Raw genomic sequence first — 22,384 nt, forward strand, 5'->3', positions numbered from 1 at the left:
TAAATCTTTCTTCATGCAGCTGCTTTTTATTATCACAAGTGTTTTCTTTTGTTACCTTCCAACTTTGTCAGATGTGTGTATGTCTTATAGTTCCACATTAAAATGGAAATAGAGTTCACTTCCAAGGACATTAGCTGGACAAGTGTGTAATAGTCTTTGAGTTTAAGGCCAGAAGAGACCATGAGATCATGGTCTGACCCCCTGGATGTCACTGGCCATGACATTCCATGAATTGCTAGTGCTCACCAGGCTTGAGCTGGGAATCGGGTCCTCAGTGAAGTGTGAATCAATTTATATTTGTTTAAAAAAATTTAAAACACATTCACATCTTTAGGATACAGCTACTCTGGGGCCAAAGAAAGCAAGCTGCTGCCAGAAATTAATAGAAATACTTGACTTAAAGTGTGTTCAGATCATACAATAGAATTTCCAGCAAAGTAGTTTTCACTTGTTGATTATTTTTCCTGATTAAAGGAAACCTTTGGTAAGATTCCATGCTGTATTCATTTGAAGCTGACTTTTTATATCTTTATTCTTCAGAAGAATATATATTAGGAAATAAAGATTAATCCAACTATGGTAATTCTGTTTCCTTATCTGACCACCTCCCTATTGTCACCCCTGACAGTACTGAGAGAGTAGAGCACATGAAAACACACATAAAGCAGAAATCAAGAGAGGAAAATACTGTATAGGACTAATGAGCATTTGGATTCAGTTTTCCTTAAACTCAACTATGTCTAATCCACTTCTGGTTTATTTTATAAATCTTGAAGGCTCTCCTGGTATTATTCTAACTGTACGTGAAGTCTTTACCAATCTGTTGGATTAAACACAGCCAGTGTTCGTTCACTCTTTCTCACTGTACAGATGAAGCTTGTTTTCCTTCAGCATTGACACTTGAGCTACTTTTTCCTTGTTGAAAGGCAGCTGGAATTATTAGCGCTTTCTGGAGATGGAGCTATTGGCAGTATGTCTGAATCACAAAGGGAAAAAAAAATGTTCCAGAGTAGAACCACCAAAGTATAGTACAAGATAGATTAATCCTTTAACTTCAGTGGTCTCCTTGTGGCTGTATGCCACATGCAGATCTTCATGTCACATCTCTGAATTTAAGGAACAGAATTAAAACCTCTGCAGAAAAAAAATAGACAATGCATCTATCAGAACCATATGCTAATCATCAGCATGAGTTACTGCTCAAGCCTGTGTTGGAGCTGAAGCATTATCTTGAAAGAGGTTTATTATTTTTTACTCTTCGCATTTTCTCTTTCACAGCACAGTAGACAATATACCTCAGTCACTTCAGTGTGGGGGAAGTATCAGAGTTATAAAAGTGTAATTTTGTCAACTTGAGTTCTGTATTACCTCTTTATAAAATTTCTTCACAGATCTTACCATCTGAGAAGCATCACTGTTGGTTACTGCAGTAAAGATCTGTTTGGGTCAAAGTGAAAATCAAGTGTTCCCACTTCTCTGGAATGCCTCAGTGGATGTTATAATGTAGTTTATATGACAAAACCATCTCTTTAGTCACTAGAATGGCTAAATTAAATAAATTGGGGGGGGGGGCACCTTGAAGCACCAGCTGAAGGCTGTATTGTTGCCTGCAGATTGCTCTGATGAAAGCTGTATAAATGCATTTATATCTAATTGAAAAGGAAATGATTTTTTTAAATACAGATGAAACCAAGAGTTTTCTTAAGAACTCGTAGAGGAAGATGATATGAGTTTAGTTGCATGTAGGCTTGTGTAGCATATATACCTGCTTGGTGGATTGTTTCATTTCAGATGGCTAGAAAACTTACCTGCCTTTTGTGATGTTTTTTGAACTTTCCCAGGTTTGAATTATTTCTGAGAAACACATCCTCCTGTATATCTGTTACAGATCTGCAGCAGGTTCTTCACTGCATGCTTCCGGCCAGGCTTTTTGTGCAGGCCACTGTCCTGCCCCCATGTCCAGTGCCTCTCCTGTGTTAATGAGTGTTAAACCCTAAACCTTGCTAGACCCCACTCCTGGTCCACCATAACTAGAATATTTGAACCATGCATAGGTATTTTTTTTCCACCCCTTGCTGTTATTTCTGTTTTCAGATTGCCAGTACTATTTTATTTGAATGGAGCCACATCTACATTAGATGTGAGCTGACACTGGTGACAGTGTTGTTCAGTCGGTGCTTATCCCTCAAGTTCATCTGCTGTGCCTGTTGGCAGCACTCAGCCTCATCTTCTTGACAGTGGAAGGCTTCCTAGAAGTTCTTATTCTTAGGAAGACTTGCTTAGGCAACCAGGAGGCATTTCAGAGAAAAACATTGTGGAGAAGGAGGCTGTATTGCACACAAGATAGTTGCAGGAAATTCCTGGCACGAGAATAGCTCAGATGTGTTTTGTCAAGAGACAAAGAGACAGGGTTTACACCCATGCTTAGTCTACACCTAAATACGTCAGTTTGTTGCATTTTTCTCTGCAGGTTTTCCATCTTCTGTGTCCCCCCCCCCCGCCCCGCTACACACACCCCCTTCAGAAATGACTGCAAATTGTGCAATTGGATATCTGCATTCCTCCTTTATTAACTCATTCATGGATGAAATGAAACTTCTGCTAAGGTTTTCTTTTTTTTATGTCACTGCACTACCAAAGCAACTTGTGGAAATAGTTCTGTATCAAATGATTAATTCATGTCCCATAGTTTAGAAAGTCATAAATATTTAGAATCTTTTGAAATATGACTGGGGAGACTTAGTGAGGAATTTAATAGACATTGTTCTTTAATTCTCTGACATTTCATTTTTCAATGAGTTGTAAAGTCCTTAAATATTTAGACTAAAAAATAAGCGTATGTTAGCGATGCTTCAGACACTTCCATTTTTAGTCTCAATCACAAGACCAATGTGATGGTTTACTTTCAGTATTCTGTTTATTTACTTATGCTACCTTATATACATATACAGGGTTTAATGTTTAAATATTGCTGGAACATAAAGAGAAATGGCAATAGTCCTCTAACCTTCAAGATGTGCAACTTCCAGAATTGGAGATAAACTGCAGAAAGGTATTTGGATGTGATTCTAACTGGGCTGTGATCTAAGAAACTAAGTGGAATATGCTTCAAGTTGTGGCGATCCAAGTTTTTAATTTGTCTTGTCGTGTTGTTGCATGCCTCTTGGAAAAAAGATTAAAATGGATTGTTAAATAGAGTCAATGTACTTAACAGTGTTCCTCAACTTTCAGTAGCCCAATAAGGCTCTTGTAGGCAAAGGCTACTAAGAATTACAGTATCTGCAGATGTTGCAGTTGTAATTGCCTTAAGAAAAAAACCCAGTTTATGTTCCTTACAGATTCCTAATAATTGCAGCTGTAAAAAATGTTTCATGGTGGGAAGGAAATACAATTTCTGAGTTCTCTGCAAACTATGGAGAACCTTCCATGGTCAACATCATGGACTGAAGGGAAAACTGACCACCTTCCCTGTCCAGCTGATCTGTCCTGGTGATTTTGTTCATATTAGTCTGTGTTAGTAACAATCGACATCCTGATTTTTATTTTGTGAATTTTTGCACTGGAGGCTTAAGAAAAACTTTCTTTCCTTTATCTTTGGAAGTAATGAAGAATCCAAAACTTTCTTTGGTTTCTCAGAAATTCTAGGGCGCTTACAAGTGAGGTATCAGCTTTTATGTGGAGAAGATAACATTTATATGTATATAAATGTCACTTATATCCAGGAGGTGAACATCCCCAGGAATGAGATCAAAGTTGAGGTTACAGCTAAGGTAATTGGGCAGCAGTTAGAAGAAGATTCAAAATCCTTAGCTGCGCACGGTATTTTTTTGTCATGGTGGTTTTGAGAGCAACCGGTTAGTGAGTAAAACTAATAAAATGCTAGCTATCATGTTTTGCTGAGAATCTCTCTTTACTGTCTTGGTGCATCTTTATTTTTCTTTATGGTTTTGTTTATGACTTCTGAAAACAAACCAAACTGGATCTTGGAGGAAGTCCTTCATCTGCAGCCCATAGATCACAACAGTAAAACTTACCCTGGTGTAGGGTGGAAACAAAGCTGTGGCCGACTACTGTGTTGAAGTCCTATAGAAGAAACTTTTAGGCTTTTTTGACTTCTTGATTCATTTAGTTTCCTGGTAACAGAACAAAGTTGAAGCTAGTTGTGATGGGTTTTTTTGTATATGGGTCTGGGCTCACTGACATCTGTGGTTTTATGGCTTATGTGCAAGCAGTTGAGCAATTTTCAGATGAAAATGAAGGAAATAATCAGGCTGTTCTTTTGTTGTCATTTTGCTGTTGTAGTAAAATGTAATTGCAAAAGCTAACTGCTTGAGCAAAACCAGTGTTAGGAAAAAAGGAAGGAACCAGTGCATTAAAGATAATTTGGTTTTTAAAAATAGACATTGCCTATCTTTCCAAGATATGCAGCCCAGTTTAGAGACATGCCTTGGGCTTTAGTGTAGGAATTTTTAGATGAAATTGCTGGACTGTGTTATGGGAAGGTCAGACTAGAGGACTATGGTACGTTGCTTCTGTCCTCAAAATATATTAAATATACACCATGTTTAGGATTTTTACTATGGCTTTTAAGGAGGGGGGACGGAATTGTGTCTGGAAATGAAACTTCTGCCCACTAAATCTCCAGATGTTATCCTGGTATTTCATGCAATGTTACCTTCTGTGTTTAACTTATAGTAATGACAGATGTCCGTATTAGGACTGGCTAAGAGTAGCCTGTTGCTGAGTGTGACTTCTGATAAACCACTTATCTTTTCTTAGTACTTTTTTTAAGCTTTCTCACACTCTTCATTACTTCTCTCCCTTTGCCACCAGAGGTTTCTACTCAGTAACCACACTGATTCAGCCATCAGCACAACAGAGTCATGGTGGTCAGGGAGCCGGAGGGGTGGACTTGGTTTGGGAACCTGTGCGGGGCTTGATACCGGTGATGTGGAAACTTCCTCCGTCAGCAGCAGGACTGCCCCTCCGTTGTGCTGAATGTCAAGTCAGCAGTTCATACGGCTGTGCTCTAAGTGCAGGGTGAAAGGCTCAGTCCAGGGGGAGGAGAACACGGTCATGTTTTAAACATATTCCCCAGCTGGATTGCCAGTTGGAAGTAATGCCACAGGAGCACGATTGCAGCCTGTAACTGCTATGAGGGCTTTTTAATTTTTCTTTTGATCACTTAACAGAATTGGTTTGCATTTTATGAATTTCATTAAGTGTGGGTTTGGGTTTATGTGGGCTAACCTTTGGCAACAGTGTGTAGGACTTGTAAAGCATCTCAGCAGAAAAGCGAGCAAGCAAACGTTATTTCTTAAGCATTGATGCCAGTGGTGCTCTTGTGTACTGAAGTCCTGTTCCTCTGATAAACATTTTAAGATTCTTTCACTTCCTCAACGTACTTGTGGTTCTGCCTTCTAGTTCTTTATTATGTGGGAAGACACTTTTTGAAGATTGCGGAGTTGAGAAGACTGCATTACTGAGGAAAGTGGTGGGACCCATTATATAGCTTTAACTCCCAAAGTGGTTTTACAGAAGGCCTCATCAAAATGTTTGACCATTTTAAGGATAGATTTGAGATAAAAGCATTTAAAATGATGGCCACAAATAATGTAAGTCTGGCTAAGAATTCCATAATCAATTATTGTACATTAATCCTGATTTTATACTGAAAACTGTGTTGGAACTTCTGAGCTTGCAGACACAAAGATGTGTCCAAGTTAATGATTCTATAAAATCCAGCTTTCTGAACAGGAATTTAATGATTAATGCTTCAAAGTGCATAATCACATCTTTGCCAGAAGATATTTTTCTCCTCTTTGGCTCACAGTCTGCCTGTTTAACATTTGCAGAAGTAAAGCAAACACAAAGGTATTAAAAGTCTTTGTGCAAGAGCTAAAGTCTTCTGTGCAGCTGAACGCTTGGGCTCATTTATTATAGGGTTTGTGACTCCTGGTCTCCACATAAGCTCATTTTAAAAAAAAACATTGTCAGCATCCAAGCTGTTATTTGAGCAAGAGACTGACAGGTAGTTTTAAATGTGTCTTTTAGTTCATAGTCTTCACTTCTAATGCTTGCTTGCAGGACAGAATCGTTCAGTTTCCCAGCTCTTCCTACTTTCTTAACATTTGTCATCATGGCTGCATCAGAGAGGCAGCAGAGTTTCCAGCAACTTGTGTTTGTTCCTCTCCTTTGTGTGGGTTTTGGGTTTTTTTTTTTGCTGCTGTTCAGAGGTAGGTTTTTTAAGGTGGTGGTGGTAGATGGGATTTTTTCCCCATGCGGACATTTTAGGAAAACTCATAAAGAAATAGACTGTTGGAAGCAGGGGTGAGGTAGGAGATCTGGCTACTTGCTGCCATTACTGCTGAGGGGTTGAGTAGCCTGTGTGGTGGTGCTACCTGTCCATGATCAACTGGAGCAGGAGAGACGAGTGTAAAGAGGAGTTTAGGACTAGTTGTGAGAGGAGACTATGGGAAAGTATTGAAATGGGAAGAGACGATAGCTAGAGTAGAAATTAACTGATTTTGTGTGTAGAGTATAACTGAAGTGTGAGTGGTTATATGAACATGTCTTCTCTCACCAGTCACAATGAAAGAAGAGAATGAACGAGATTATTGCTTAAGGTCTTTTTTACTTCTGTTTTCTATGATTCAGGTATTCATTTAAATAAAACCAATGCTGGAGCATACTCTATAATGGTTTTTCTACCTCCTGAGTTGAGTGCTTTTGATATACACTTAATGATCCTATGTGATGCTGTAATTCCTGTGTACAACAGGTACTGCCACCCCCCTCCAACCTCCTTCTTTCCATATAGCAAATGTAAGAAGGGAAGCTAAAACTAAGGTGTTTCTTAGCTCTTCCTTTGTATGTTTCAGTCTGAAATCAGTTTATAGTCAAAGTAAATGCCTTGCATGACTGCTGTTAGGATTGTGAATGTGACAATTAAAAAAGCTAGTCTGGGCTGCAAGATACAGCAAGATGGAACAGATAACCAGATGATGTGCACTTTACTTTGAAAACAGATACAATTAAATCACTTGCAATTTATAGTTTCCTGTATTTCTTTTTCATGAACACTACTTTCCAACCACATTCCTGCATTGCTCTTGTGTTCATGGTGTCATGACATTGGGTAGATTTAACAGATTAGCTGTGATGGATGTGCTTGTGATGCCTATGAGTTCAGAATGCAGACTGGTCTGACTCAGGGATGTTTATTTTACAAGCAATTTTGCCCTTGCTGCATTAGAAATGCTGAAATTGGCAGTGTACGATATTGTGAAGTGGTTTGTGTGGCATCAAAATTGATGGAGTGATAAATACGACTACAAAGACAGGAGGGAAATGAATATATCAACACCTGTGAGTTCTGCCCTACTTCAGAAATACTCAATATTCACAAGACTCTTTGCACCAGCAACATGTGCTTCTTGGTGTAGGAAATTAAGGGTTCCTTTTCATCTCCCCCAGCACTGGGCTAGAAGTTCATTTGCTGTAATGACCAACAGGACACTGGTTCCCAGCTGGTGAGGCATGGAGCATATACTCCCATTTCAGATCTCTTAAAAGGCAGCAACATCGCAGCATCATGTTGTAAGGAGGCAACAGCAGACATTGCTGATAAACTGATTATAAGTGTGTGTTCTATCAGCATTTCCTCACATGCTTTGATTTACAGCAGTAGGTGAGGGTGAGGAGTCGTCAGCAGAAGCAGTGATTGCGAAAGGGAGTTTGGGATCCACCAACCTTGTAGGTTGATTGAATACTGGAGTTGAGTTTTGTGTCTGCTGATGGGAGATTTAGTACTGTGTGTCTGTCTCATGAAGAATAAACCTCTGCTCATGGAAAGTCTGTCACAACAGCATGATTTCTAGAGATAAAGTCCTCGCTCTCAATAGGTATGTCATTCTGCTGGGTAGTCTTTTAAAGGCAGAAAATATGCACGAAAAAGGAAGACTTATTAGTGGGAACTGTGTGTGGTATCTACAGTGATAGGGAAGTTTATTCATTTGTGCCCTTCCCTGTTCTCTTAGTCCATTTGTTCTGCTCCTCTAGTTACATTTTGAGAAATGCAAAACATACGGTGTGGAAGGACAATTTTAAATTTTCCAGTGTGAACACAGTGAAGTCTCAATATTTTGAAGAACAATAACAATAAACAACAATTTTTTTTGCCTTTCTTTAGGACTCCTGAGCAGTGTCCGAGCGTGGTTTCTTTGCTGTCAGAGAGCTACAATCCCCATGTGCGTTATGGGGCTGCCATGGCTTTGGGTATCTGCTGTGCGGGCACTGGAAACAAGGTGAGGACCAGAAGCATCAATTGCCAAGACTGTTTCTGCTCTCTCCTGCCACAGACATTTGGGTGGAAACGTCACACACGGAGATCAAATTTCTCACGCATGTACACCACTAGGCAGCTGGAGTAGAGCAGTACTTCTTTAAATTCTTTAACTGTCCTGGGCATAGAGATTCCTTTCCTGCTTGTACAGAATAGATAAAGTAGAAGAATGTTTCTATACATTATTGCCACATTCTTGGAATTTTGTCTTCAAAACTTTTCTTAGAGTTTTCATACTGTCAGGTTGCCACTGAACTTTAAATGTATGTTCACTACTCCAAAATCAATACTCCTTTGCCTTTGGAGTTGATCTTTTACAGATTGCTTTAGGGGGAACAAGGGGGTGCCAGTGACAGGAAAACAGCAGGTGTTTTGCACAACTTCTAGCTCCTTTCTTCTTTCCTGTGATACGCAGTTCATGGAAGATCCATGTAGTAAAGCCAAGTGCAATGAAGTTTAATTAAATTTATGGTAGTTTCAGGTGTGTAATTCACAGCCAGTAAACTTTATTCTCACTTTGTAAGTGTCAGTGAAGGATAATTCTCACAGATGATAGCAGGGACCTTTTAGAGTAGAAGGATTCCCACTTCTGCTGTGGGAAGTGAGTGCTCATTGGGACAAGCGGCAAGCAAACTCGGGGATAAGCTTACTCTACTTCACCCACATGTATATAATCTGTACTGGTACTGGATGACAGTTTCAAAACAGGTGCACAGACCTTCCACGTAGAAGTAATATTTCATGCTTCTGAGTCTTTGATAAATCTCACACTTACTGTACCATCCCTTCCTCAACTAGTATTAAACATTTGGTCTGTCTCTTGCAAGTGAGTGCTCCCCAGCATGTTACTTGTGTTGTGAACTGCACAGAACGCTGACATACGCTGCCTGCCATCTTTAGTATCTAAAGCATGCAGGCTTGAAAGCAAACTGAATGTCCTATTGTTATCCAAGTTGCTTTATTCTCAAGTGGAAGGTGGAATCAAAGTTTAGACGAGCTCAGTTGTCCTGTGTAATGTACGCTGAGGACGTTGCATGGTTAGAAATGAATTTGTGTCTGTAATAATTCTGAGTATATTGGAGATGAAAAAATGTGCCTAAAGAGATGATTTACTCTGAGATGCCTGCAAATTGCCCATGCTGGTCTTGCGTACATCTAAGCAGCATTTATGACAATAGACTCTTTTACAGCTTTTCATAATCAATGACTGCATTGAAAGGAATGCTTATTGATAGATCATTGTGGATCATGTTCCTGTTGCAGTTAGCTGGGAACTTACTGAATTTGAAGAAGCAATAGAGCATTTTGAAATGTTTTAAAAACCTAGATTTACTATATGAGTGCTCAGAGGCAGCCCCACTTGATGTAGGTTTGAAATGAATGCTTTCACGTGATGCTAAATGTTACAGTTTCTAACAATAAAGTGTAAGGCCAAGAATTTGGGACCTGGATTGTTCTACCATCTTATTTTCTAACCTCCAACATGTTGTTTGATATCTCTGGTTCATTTGTTCCTTACGCAGAAAATGAAGGTAATGCTGATGTATTTTGTTGGGAAGAATGGCAAAGCAAGTGTACAAATAATTTATATGTACTATATGTACTATTATGGTGTTACATAATATAGATACAGAAGGCATTTCATTACCCAGTCATAGAAGCGCTGCAGATATTACAAACAAACAAACAAACAAAAAAACCCCAAACCCTACAGATTATAAGGTAATAAATAATCCCTGAAATATTTCGCTAATATTCAGTGGTTCTAATGTGATTAATGCATCTGTTGCTTACAACAACTGTTGTTTATCTGTTGCCCTATTTCTGTAGGTAGATCTTGTTCCATCCATCACTTGGTTTTTGTGGGGTTAGATTAAAATCCACAGAAATACAGATTTCTGCTTCATTTACCAAGAACAGACAAAATATATTAAAAAGTATATCTGATAGCATCAATCTGATAACCTTCTATTAGAGTACTGAATCCTGGGATACTAAAAATAATAGTATTAACTTTGCAACTGCTTATTTCTTGTTTTTTTTCAGGAAGCAATTAATTTGCTGGAGCCAATGACAAATGATCCTGTGAACTATGTACGTCAAGGAGCTCTGATTGCGTCTGCCCTTATCATGATCCAGCAGACTGAGATTACCTGCCCAAAGGTAATGTGGCATTCGTTACGTACTGGCTTGTTAGGTGGAAAAATGGTCTCGGCTGCCAAATATTTAGTGACTGGCACTGCATGTGAGCATTGGCAAGAGAGTGTATGTGCCTTGTAAAGAGCCAGAGCTGAATGCACAGCAGGAAGCTCCTGCATGGATCAGAGCATGCACTTTTGAATAGGAGAGTAATGCATGCTGATCCTAACATGCCTGACAGATGACAGCATTTTAACTCTAGGTGTTACAAGAACAAATGCTCTTTCTTAAAAGGTCTAAAAGCATCTTGTAATGATATGAAAGTGACTGTCTTCCAGTAACACGCACTGAGGCCTGTATGCTCATGATTTATGTGCACACCATTATTTGGTAAAGAAGTTGGTTTTTATGATAGTAGGCTTAGTTTTGGATGTGGTCACCCTGCAGGGAAGTCCTGTTGTAACTATATTTCTTTTGTAGCTAGTCTTCACCTGAAAAGTGTAAACAGTTTCTGCTGTCAGAACTGGCTTAGTGGCTTTATAGCAAATACCTTTTTTTTAATGGAACCTTTCTTTCTGCTCAGAAGGCAAAAAGGATTGCATGTGCTGTGTTCAGCTTTTAAAAACAGTTTGCCCTGTGAATATATGACAGATGATGGTATGCAAACATTTGTACAGACTAAAAGTCTACATTAATAGAAGCTTTGAGTTTCCACATTTCATCTGCTCTGGTGAGCACTGAGGGAGAGCAGTAGCTGGTACTTTGCTACTCATCTGTCATATATGGGTTGCTTTTATTGATGTCATTTTAGAAATTGAACTATGATAAAAACAGCCACTTTTTTACTGCATTTGGGTGGGGAGAAAGAAAAAACCTCTTCGTCCATTTACTTGGGAAAGTCAGCAAAGGAGATCTACAACTATAGGTGTTTGGGTATTTCCAGGTCATGGAACATGAAGATTTTCTGGCAGTTTGTTCCTTTGAATTATTAAAAAAAACCAAACCAAACAAAAAAAACCCCCAAACCCCCCAAAACCAGTTAGTTTTCACTAAGCAGAATCTGCGAGTGTTGTTTATATTATCAGAATTGTAGTTCAACTGAATAAACCAGTGGAGAACATTAGAGTTCTGTTGGATCCCCTCATCTTCCAAGATACAAAGTCTCTTCGATGTGAAGTTGAATTATCTTTCTATGGAGAGAAACTGCTTGTTGTTGTTATTGTTTCTTCCTTGGTCAGGTGCTTGGAATGCCAGCCCTTAGCATAGATCAGGTTTAATCATTCTGTGCTCCTCTAATGCTGGGCAAATTGTATAGCTCTCCTGTGCCTCAGTTTCCCATCTGAAAGAAATAAGGGTGATACTTTGTTCTATGAAAGGACATTATGAGAATAAATTCATCTTAGTTTGCAAAGCACCCTAATCCTTTTGGGATGAGAATTGCAGACTGCTCTGAATCAGTCAGACATCTGAGACTGTTGTGGATTACTTGCTGGGTGTGTCTATTGGAGTTTCAGTCTTTTTGAGATGACAGGTGAAAGAAAAGTGCAGACAGGAAAACAGCTAGCAAAAACACAGATTAGTTTAGGTGTGTAATAAGTCAGAACTCTTTCCCCAAAGAGGCCTGGTAACCTTGACTTCAGAGGTACATGTAATATCTAGGCTTGTTAAATGCGTGATTAAAATAGTTGGCTAGCAAATACAGGATGAGGTGTATAGTCTGGGGTTCAGTGGCTTGTTTAAAAATGGAGAGAGGAACCGAAAAAGCTTTATGCCAGAGCCTTGTTTGAGCCCAAATTTGTGTGGTGTTACATAATATAGATACAGAAGGCATTTCATTACCCAGTCATAGAAGCGCTGCAGATATTAAAAAAAACCAACCAAACAAAAAAACCCCAAACCCTACAGATTATAAGGTAATAAATAATCCCTGAAATATTTTGCTAATTTAGGAACTAAACAGAGAATATATAAATCTACTTGTTTTGAACACCCCAAAAGTTAGATATAACCATCATAGTTTCTTGCTCAAAAGTAAAAGGAATATTTTGAGGAATCTGCTGCCAATGAAGTTATTTATTATCCATGGGAAACTTTTTTTGGAGCTCTCTGCCAGTCTGAAGAAAAATTAATTTACTCTGATGTGAAAGGGTGGAGTTCAGAAAGCTAGCCATTTTTGGATTACAGTGACTTATTTTGCTCTGATTAGATTCCTAAGTGGCACACTGGTGCACTGTGTGCCAAAGTGTCTAACCTGATATATGTGAGTATTTGCATTGCTGGTTGAGCAGCTAGTAAGAGGAGCATGATGGATTTCATACACCACAAGCTGTACACGTGGTCTTGATGGGGTTACAGAGAAGCTAAATTTTACGTATCATCATCTCACCACTGCTAAATACTTTGTGATGCTTTGCATGTGAGAGATGGTGATTTTAATAAAGATTGTGACATATAGTCTGACCACCTTCCTGTCATTACTTTTCAGTTTTGTCTGTTCTTGGATTTTTTTTTGATTTTTTTTTGGTAAACTTCTTGTTTATGAGCTTTGGGTTGGAAGGACTTTAAATTCTCTGGTGATAATTTGGGATGAAAATGGTAGCAAACAATCTTCCTTGAACAGATTTAGATTTTTCAGAAATAAAATAACTTCAGAGTTTTGAGAGCTGAGCATTGCAATGCTGATATGCCAGCAATAAACAAAGATTTAAGAATCAAAGTATTTTGGTTTAAAAGAAACCATTTTTCTTGTGAGAGAATGTAGATGTATGCCTTTGGATCACCTTTGCTGTCCTCTTTCCTTTGTATTTGTCTTCCTCTTTGTCATGCTCACTCTTTATTTAAACAAATAATTTAAAGAGTTTAAATAAAGAATTGTCTTTCTATGGAGGTCCCTTGAACTTGCAAGTTGCTTTAGTGCCAAAAGGGGTAGCAAATCTCATGTAAAGCTGATTTGGCCTCTTTGGAGTTGAAACACAATTCCTCCATGTGCAGCCAGCATGACTTTTCCTGACCTCTGTTGATACATTAAAGAACCATATTAGTGCAATATATAGAACAATAACAGGTTTATTTTGTGAAATGGAATCCTAAATTATAGATGTGATGAGATCATTGTAACAGAAATCAATGACAACTTCATTATGTATTTGTGATCTGCAGGGCAATTAAGACAGCAATTTTGGAGACAAACTACATGTCTAACGTCTTGAATCAAATTTACTTTTTCCTTTATTTGTGTTAGGATAGTTATCTTGGCAAAATGAGAAGATAACAAGCAAGGTCAAGGCTTTTCCTCCACCCTCCTTCAATCATTTTGGCCTATTATCTTTAAGATGTTGGGAAGAAACCAGGACCAGAGTGCTCCCCACCCCATTTAGATGAAATAGTAGGTCTTGCTAGGATGCAAGAATGATTTTTGCTATATTCTAGTAGCACCTTCACATTCCTTCATATAAGCCTGTTACTGTTAAATGCTTGTGCATACTGTATGCTCTTTCAAGAGAGCAAGCGTATGCAGAATAACCAGCTTTTGAAGAAGACAGAACATGCAAACAGTTTAAAACCTTTTTTATTAAAAACGGATTCCTTAATACTCTTGTTCTTAAGAACTTGCATTTGCAAAAAGCATCATGCACATCATCTGCCACTGTTTCCCTTAGTTACCGTTTATTAAATCTTATTCTTAACAATCTCATGGGCTTCATGTGTGTGAATGTTGACTGGTGGAGGGAGAAGTGGTAAACAACCTGATAAATGACAGCCCCTCGGGTTTGTGGTAGGAAATGGTGCTGTATCATTCTTGTGTCTTAAAGCTTGTGTTGTTTCGTCAGTCTTTCGAAGGTTGTGCATTTGGCTTCATTTGAAATCGGTGGCATGTTGTTTTGGCCAGCACTAATTATCAGAATGGTGTGTGTGTGTATTGTTAGTAAAGATGAAATGAGTCACTGTCTACATTTTAGTGTTCCTCCTGGAAGTCACACAAATAAATTTCTTGATAGCATTTCCAAATGCTCTAAAATTTTTAAAGTGCTTGAAGATTTAAAGGGAGAAACAGAGCTTGTGGGTTTCATAGCATATTAAATAAACCTATTCAGTAGTTTGGAATGTGCTTGTTGCTGTGGTTTGAAGGAGTAATAGTAGCAGATTAAAGGGCTCTACTACACAAACTCTGGCACATTTTGCTTCAACAGCTTAAGAAATTGCTGTCTATTGACATCTTGCTCCATTCTGTAGGAGGCGAGTGCCCCAACAGCAAAGGCAGAACTGAGCTTTTGTCTTTACTGCTCCCGCTTTCTCCAAAGTGATGGAGCAATGGTTCCATGTGAGGCTGCTAAAGCACGGTTTCCCCAACAGGAAGGAAAGTTTTCAGCTGGGATCTGATCCAGTAAAAAATCCCGTTCCTGTGAAGCATTTGCTTTATAGGAACAGCCTGAATAAGCATGCAGGCCTATTGTGCATTTGAGTGTTGAGGCAGTCCTTCGATCTGGGTTTGCCTGGTCCCTAAGGACAGGTGGGGTAGTCTCCCACCCTTTCATAGAACAATTTCACTTCCACTGACATTAAAGTAAAACTTTGGAAAGGGCATGCTTGCTCAATACATTTTCCAGGGTTGGCAGTGGTCCATGGCTCACGATGCATAGGTATGCAGAATTTATCTGAAAGCAGAATGGTCTTGATATGGCACTATATGTTTTGTATTCTTATAAGTAGAGGGTATAAGGACTATTTCTTATTGTAGCTGTTCAGCGCTTGTTCATTGAACACCTGCTCTCATTGATTCCCTGCTGTAACCTGTCCATGTCTCCTGGAGAGTTGGCAATTGGTCTGCTCGGGTTTAGCAGCCAGGTTTTTGTTCCTTGGTCCCTTATTGGTGTCCTGGTTAGCTCACTGCCCTGCACCGTGTCCTGGTGCCTCAGCTGTTGGGTTTCTGGTGGGCTTGTTGCCCACGTGTTTTGTTCATCTGCTCTGGACTAATGTACGTGTGAGTAGGAGTTGTGGAAGGCATATTAGGGAAAGAATGCTCACAGGGGCAGCATGCCACAACCAGGGGAGGTGGATGACTCCCCCTGCTAGCTCTGCCTTGCCTTTCCCCGAGTGAGACATTTCTGCCCTCTCTTCCAAGGTGCTGCTCTGTCAGACTTCAGATGCCAGCATGAACGTTAGCAGTTCTGCTGGATGTCTTCTCACTTCACCCAGGGTTTCGTCCTCTGAAGATTTGATTATGGTATAAATTCCAGATTACAGTCCACCGAACGAGCTTTGTAACATCCGTCTGTTTTTAAATACTCCAAACCCAGAAGCTGAGCCCAGAGTCATAGGAATGATGTGCTCTAAACAGAGGCACTGGAATCCTACTGCTCAGTTCAACCAGAGGAATAGTTTTACATGTTATTTCTGTGTCTCTGTGTGTCTGTCCCAAATAATACCTGAAGGCTTTGGTTCATCTAGCCTGCATGTGGTTGCCCTTGATACTGCACGAGGCCCCATTCAAGGTTGCAAATGCAAACCAAGGTATTTTTCCAGTGTACAAGAGGTCAGGCCTAAGAAACAAACTATTTATATTAAACGTGTAAACCTCCTTGTAAGCTTTTATAAATAAAAATTGGGAGAGCATGAAAAAGCATAAACGGAGTGAAGCAAGAGCAGAGTTTGGTCAGTATATCCTGAATAAACCCTGTATTGTGTGTGCAGTATCTCCCTGCCACACATCTGTCTGCGTGGCTGCCCTGAAAATGTATGTTGCTTCTTTTTCTTAGCTTTAATAAATGCAAGGAAATTTCACTCGCCTCTTTTTTGCAGACAGGGACTAGTAACTAAAAACTTTTTAATGCGAAGGGGAATTGGTGAATAGAGAACTAATATTAGCACAGAAATTGTTGGACTTATTAGACTGAAAAATGGAAATAGCTGCTCTTTTTCCCCTGTCAGTTTTAATAAATGCCTCCTGCTCTACCGGAGAAGTGTTGTTTTGTTCAGCTTTGCTGCTCCTGTTCAAAAGTGGCTGGCTGCTCTGGTGCTTCATGGTTGTGGAACTGTTCATTTGTGTGAAACAAAGTAATTTTCATACAGTCATGTTTAGCAGGTCATGATTTACTTGTATGAATGTTAGTGTCTTTTCACTGTCACAGACTGGTTTAAATCTCAACAGGTGAGATGCCATCTAACCTGTTAGTGCTGAAGAAGTTGAGGTGACAGGTAGTATAGCTGGATTAGTGGCTGAAAGGGTGAAGGCAGGAAAGGTATTAACCAGACAGTGTCTGTTCCTTTAGGGCACCTGTGTTTTAAGTGGTGTGATGAGTTAACGTGCACTGAGAACTATTTTGCAGAAAATATGCAGTCTTAATCTGAAAGTGTGTAGGGCTAAGTGTGCCCTACCACTAAGTGCTTGCACTAAGTGCGTAGGGCTGCCAAGCAGGTTGTGGCTCTTGGGTATAATGCTCATGGGTTGGAGAGGCAACCTCTGTCTTCTCTCCATCCCAGACATTGGACATAATCTCTCAAAGATACAGTCTCAACTTCTTACTGCCTCTGGTCAAAAATTCACAGGTGAAATGTGGTGAAATTTATTGCTAGCGTTACCTTGGCTGCAGGAGTACCCCATGGCTCTGATGTGCTTTTACTGGGGAATCTGATCTTGTGCTTTGCTGAGAAACCCCTGCAGTTTGATGTATCCCTTCAGTCAGCTCTCCGTTCTGTTTTGATTGGTGTTTTTTTTTACCTTGATGAATCCCAGTTTAACAAAACGTTACTCCCAGCACAGTTCTCACGTGACTGACTCAGTTGTATGAATGGTTGTTTTTTTTCACGGGTGCGAAAACTCTTTCTGTAAGTGTTTTGAGATTCCCCAGTGCACCCCAAGACAGGCCCCATGTGCTAGGGGTGATGCCTGAAGGCTGCTCCTCTGGTGCTCAGGGCTGCCCACCCTTAGCACAGCTCTGGAGCTTGTGGTGTCCTGCATGGACGGGATTCTGGCTGTTCACTGGGTGCTGTTATCAGCCAGAAGGGCCTCCTGAGTGTCATAGCCAGTGTTTAAGCCTCCTTCACTGGTACAATTAGGTGCTGGGAGCATCAGAGGCTGTGCAAGAGTACATCCCTAGTGGTGGTGTTGAAGCTTGGCCTCTTTGCCTACAGCAGACACTAGGTGTGTTTCACAGCTGAAAGGTAGGACCTTTTTTCAGATGCTTGTCACTGAGGAAATATCACCAGTCTCATGGAGAGGCACATACTCTTTGAATGTGAAAAGTGGCTAGGGGGTTCTGTGGTATTAGGGTTTTATACCTGGAAACTTTTAACTGCGTTTGCAATACTAGAACTGCTCTCTGTCTCCAGTGGCTGTGTCTGGCCCTACTGCCTTGAGCTAGAAGTTTGCACTCTCACCTGTGGCTGCAGATGTAGGAAGAGGAGTTGGGATACCAGCAACAAAGTGGACCTGTAGTGGGGAGAAGCTTGTTTAAGACATCTTGGAAAGAGCCTTTTTGAAAAGACCCCCTTTGTTTTTGAGCATGTCAAAAAGATTTTTCCAGACATGCTGTGGATGGGATGCAGCTTCCCAGGTTTTGACTGGGTTGCAGATTGGGATTTCCTGGTCTGCTTTTTCAGCTATAAAAATTACTTGACCTCTATTGTTGCTCCACTGTATATATTAAAAGACATAAGTTACTAATTTGTGGTAAAGCCTTAGATATTGCTGGATGTGATACTGTTCGGTCTCTTCAACACTTAACCAGTGAAAGTTGAAGCTGTTCGAAGCAATGATGATAACGTAAGCAAAGGTTTAGCAATTTTCCTTACTAATGTGCACTTAAGAAATTGTGGTGAACATACCGTGGCATGAACTGTTACTTTATTAAATATTTTTGTTAATGATTTTCACTTAAAAGGTAGGAATGCAGTAGCAAAATTTGCTCATGACACACTGTAGGGGCATTATCAATACAGCAGAAATATTGTACAAGAAAAATGGAATATGTTTGAGGTTTTCAGCAGTAGGAATTGGAGGAAATTTTATGAAGTGTACTGTCACACACCTAATATATAGTAGTTCTTGCTACAAACCCATCAGTTAGTCTTTTATTCCAGTGATGTTCCAGAGATTCTCAGGCTATTCCTGTAAGGCCTGCAAAATGTGGTTTGGAAATGCATGTCCGTCCTGACTATTTTAAAATATCTATATGGGTATCTTCAAGTGGGGAAAGCCTCTGTAATTAATTATTAGTGGGATGACTTGTAGCACCATTGACTAAAGCTGTTGAAAGACAAATGTTGTCCTATGATGCAGAAATCCAGGATGCTTCCATTAAAGACAGAATATTTGGCTCATGCAGTCAGTTTTATAATCTCTCTCTCTCTTTTTCTTTTTTTTAATCCAGGTCAGCCAGTTCAGACAGCTCTATTCCAAAGTGATCAATGATAAGCATGATGATGTTATGGCAAAGTTTGGAGCAATCCTGGCACAAGGCATTCTGGATGCAGGTAATTCCCCAAACATTTAAAGCAGTCAAAATTTCTTAAACTTGTTTGGCTACAATAGCTGTAATAGCAAATTTCATTTGGGAGATGAGGTGCTGGCTTTACGCCTGTTGTGTAATAGTAGCAAGAAATCTCAAATTTCAAGTCGTTTTAGTTAATCGAAAGAAATAAACCCTGTTTTGTAGTCTCAGCTTCTGTCAGCGTGCTTCTGTTAGGAGAGACTCAATCCAGTCATTGGGGCAGAATTCGTGTCCAGAAGTCTGGACAAATATGATCTTTTTGCTCTAAGTCTGTTTTGTCACCCTGAATGTTGATTTATAGCACAATAGGTTGCGTCTTTATTTTTCTAAGCACCTGCTCCAGAAATTTGGAAACCCTGTAGTATCCAGTCTTCATATTTTGCTTTTTCTGTTAAAACCTGACATAACCACTTTAAATATATATATATGTATTAAATATGTTTTTAATAACTAGGTTTTGCCTCTTTCCTGCTTATTGAGAGGTGTTGCACAAAGAGGGAAGCGCAGTTAACTGCATCAGTGTTACTTCGGAAGACTCAGTTTCACAGACTACTATCTTTTTCCATCATAGAAAACATCCCCTCATGAGTGTTAATGACTAAATGTTGAGCCGGGGTAGGATTCTCTAAATGCATTAGCATTTCACAAGGACCGAACTGCAGGGCCTATTAAGGAAGGTTTCTGTAAACAAAGAGGACAGACAATGTTTGTTTTTTTTTTAAATTTTTCCTTCTGCTGGAGTTAAGACTTGTGCAGCACTGTGTGTGTCAACAGCACCCCCTTTCCAAGTTTCGAAGCACAGTTTCTCCCATCTGGTCTCTCATGCTGTGGCCTTTTCTTGCCATGTACCTCCTTATTCCCTGTGGTGGGTAGAAACAAGCTAGTTTTCCCTGTACTCTGAGATCAAGGTTAGTCCTGAAGTCACATAAGCAAAGGAGTCTCCTGTATTTGTCTCTGTGGCATGGCTTAAGCACAGCAGCATGCACTATGGTTACACACAGTGTCTGTATGAAATTACTACATCTCCAAGCCATGTGGTGGGGGGAGAAGAACTTAGGGCTGCCTGCACCTATCTGCGTGGAAGCATGATTAAAAAGCTCTCTTCCTGGTGGGCATGTAGCAGTCAGGCTGCTCTGTGCTCTATGGCTAGGACTACTCAGAGAAGAAAGCAACGGGAACCACGTTCTTTATCTTTCTTGCCTCCCAGGTACCCCTCCTGGATCTCAGACTGAGCAATATTCTTGGCACAAGACTGTTGAATAATTTTGGTCATTCCCATACTCATACTGTGTTGCTGGGAAGCCAGAGCCCAGGTGGCTCAGATTTTTTCTCAGCAGTACAGACCTGCTTCGAATTCTGACCTTTAAGATTAAATCATAAAAATGCAGCTAAACCATTATTTGCTTCCTGTGTCACTCATGTATTTTATAATGACTTGGGAACCAGAAGCATCCAATTTTAATAAACTACATGTGAATTTGTGCCAACTTTAACCTCTTTATTTCTTGCTGAATGACTGGGGGAAGGCTGTGAACTACCCTTTCTTGACCTACTGTAACTTTCATTAGAGCCTCTTAAAAGAATAAATTCTTTTTATCTTTCCCATACAACTGCAAGTGCTTATCTGAAACAATGAGCTATAGAATTTAATTATCACTACCAGGAAGAAAAGGTTCTTTGTGTCATATTGCCACAGTTGGGGCAGTTGAGTTCGGGTTTTTTTGTTGGTTTTGGGGTTTTTTTGGGGGGGGGAGGAGAAAAGTATAATTCTCTTCCAATGACTTCGATTAGAAGTGCAAGATTTCCAGTGCATGACTGCGAAATAATGCACTGGAGGTGGGTTTTTTGCTCTGACAATGAGGCAGTCATTAGACTGGTGGTTTCATGGAAGGAGCAGGGTACCTTGGGAGCACTGAAGTGGTAATAAAGAATTTGGTCTTTGTCTAATTCTTAGGCCCTAGCAGCTACATTTTTACTACTTTAATAAAATAAGAAAAATGTAGACACTTAAATTTAATTTAGGGATGTTTTTCCCCAAAAAACCCTCTGAACTTTTATAATGCTACTCTTCATGTACATGCTCTCTTGTTCCAGGCTGATGACTCCCTTTCTGTTCTTTGCAAAATCAATGTGCTTTATTTTCTGGAGTATGTATTTGTAAATGTGAGGTACAAAAGGGATATACTGATGTAATTATGGTGTCAGCATTTTACCTGCTTGAAAACTATTTTGCCCTCTGGACCCTAGGTATCTTCTCTGGTTCTTAATGCCACATTTCTCAATCAGTGAGAAAAAAGGAGGAGTGGCAGTCACTACACAAATATCTGTGTAGTATATCTGGAAAATCCTTTTCTTGATATTTGGGAAGGGTTTGGGTGGGGTCAGCAGGGCAATGGGTTGGGGACAGAGTGTAGCATTGGGCAGTGCAGACTGAAGCCACGGACCCTGTTGACAGCCTGATGGTGAATGTACTGGATTCTCCACAGTTTGGAGACATTTGTAAAGAGTGATGAAAAAGAAAGCATCATCCAAATTACAGAGGAAGGGGTTGTCTATCTCCCCATTGCTGTCTCTCCAAATATACATCTTGCATGATGTATTATATTTTGGATGTTAAAGACTTCAGCACAAAAAATAAACTGATGCATAAGGTCTACTCTCCCACATGTTGAGTTCGGTGCTACTGTTTCCCACCTTTCTCCTCCCTGTCCCTGTTCATGAGCTCTTCACACAAAATTGGGTCTAACTCTCTGGTAGTTAGGAAAAAAGTCATTATCCTGTGCTAATGTTTTTGTCCATAGATTACAGCTACCTTGTGTTTCATTGCCCAGGTGAATCAGGTCGCTGGCACATGCTGAAATAAACTCTGCTGGGGTTTTGATGCTTGTCATGTGATATTTTGACTTTTCTGTGCTGCTGCAAGTTAGAGGTCGTCTTCGTTCACTACATAGATGAAGCAGATTACAAGTCTTTGCTAACAGAGAAAGAAACAGTATGATATTGTTTGAAAATGGGATACTGCCTAGGCCAAGGTTGGAATCTAATTTCCAAGGTCCACAAAGCATCTTTATCTAATGACTGTTGTGCTGGTATGTTGTCCTGGGCTACGCTGTCAGAGTATTACCAAGTGCCACCATGACTATGTAGAGAGTGAGTTCCTCAAAGTATATAAATCATTGGCATCTGCTTGCTGCACTCCCCCTCTTGTTAACTGACATTAAACTTCAGCCAGCAAATCCTCATAGCCTTTAGAACAGCCACTTTAATTCCAGCAAACCTTGCCACAGTGACAGCGTGAATTCTGGGAGATGGACCTTACAGTACTACCCAAGGAGCCCTGAAAATTCTTCTTGTGTGTTTTTTGAATTATTTTTTTTTCAGACATCATGTCACAGCTTTCATCCATCCAGCC

The 22,384-nt window shown here is 39.9% G+C and overlaps 1 protein-coding gene across 1 annotated transcript in view; it reads left to right on the top strand.

Annotated features, from left to right (window-relative positions):
• PSMD1 (proteasome 26S subunit, non-ATPase 1) overlaps window positions 1-22,384 on the top strand; it is a 74,355-nt gene that overhangs the window by 40,920 nt on the left and 11,051 nt on the right. Inside the window, exons 17-19 of the mRNA XM_069792486.1 lie at window positions 8,192-8,306; window positions 10,391-10,507; window positions 18,853-18,955. Coding sequence (XP_069648587.1) covers window positions 8,192-8,306; window positions 10,391-10,507; window positions 18,853-18,955 — 335 coding nt within the window. The remainder of the gene's footprint in view (window positions 1-8,191; window positions 8,307-10,390; window positions 10,508-18,852; window positions 18,956-22,384) is intronic.

This window comes from Haliaeetus albicilla, chromosome 9 (assembly GCF_947461875.1).
Source record: "Haliaeetus albicilla chromosome 9, bHalAlb1.1, whole genome shotgun sequence".
Classification (NCBI taxonomy): Eukaryota; Metazoa; Chordata; class Aves; order Accipitriformes; family Accipitridae; genus Haliaeetus; species Haliaeetus albicilla.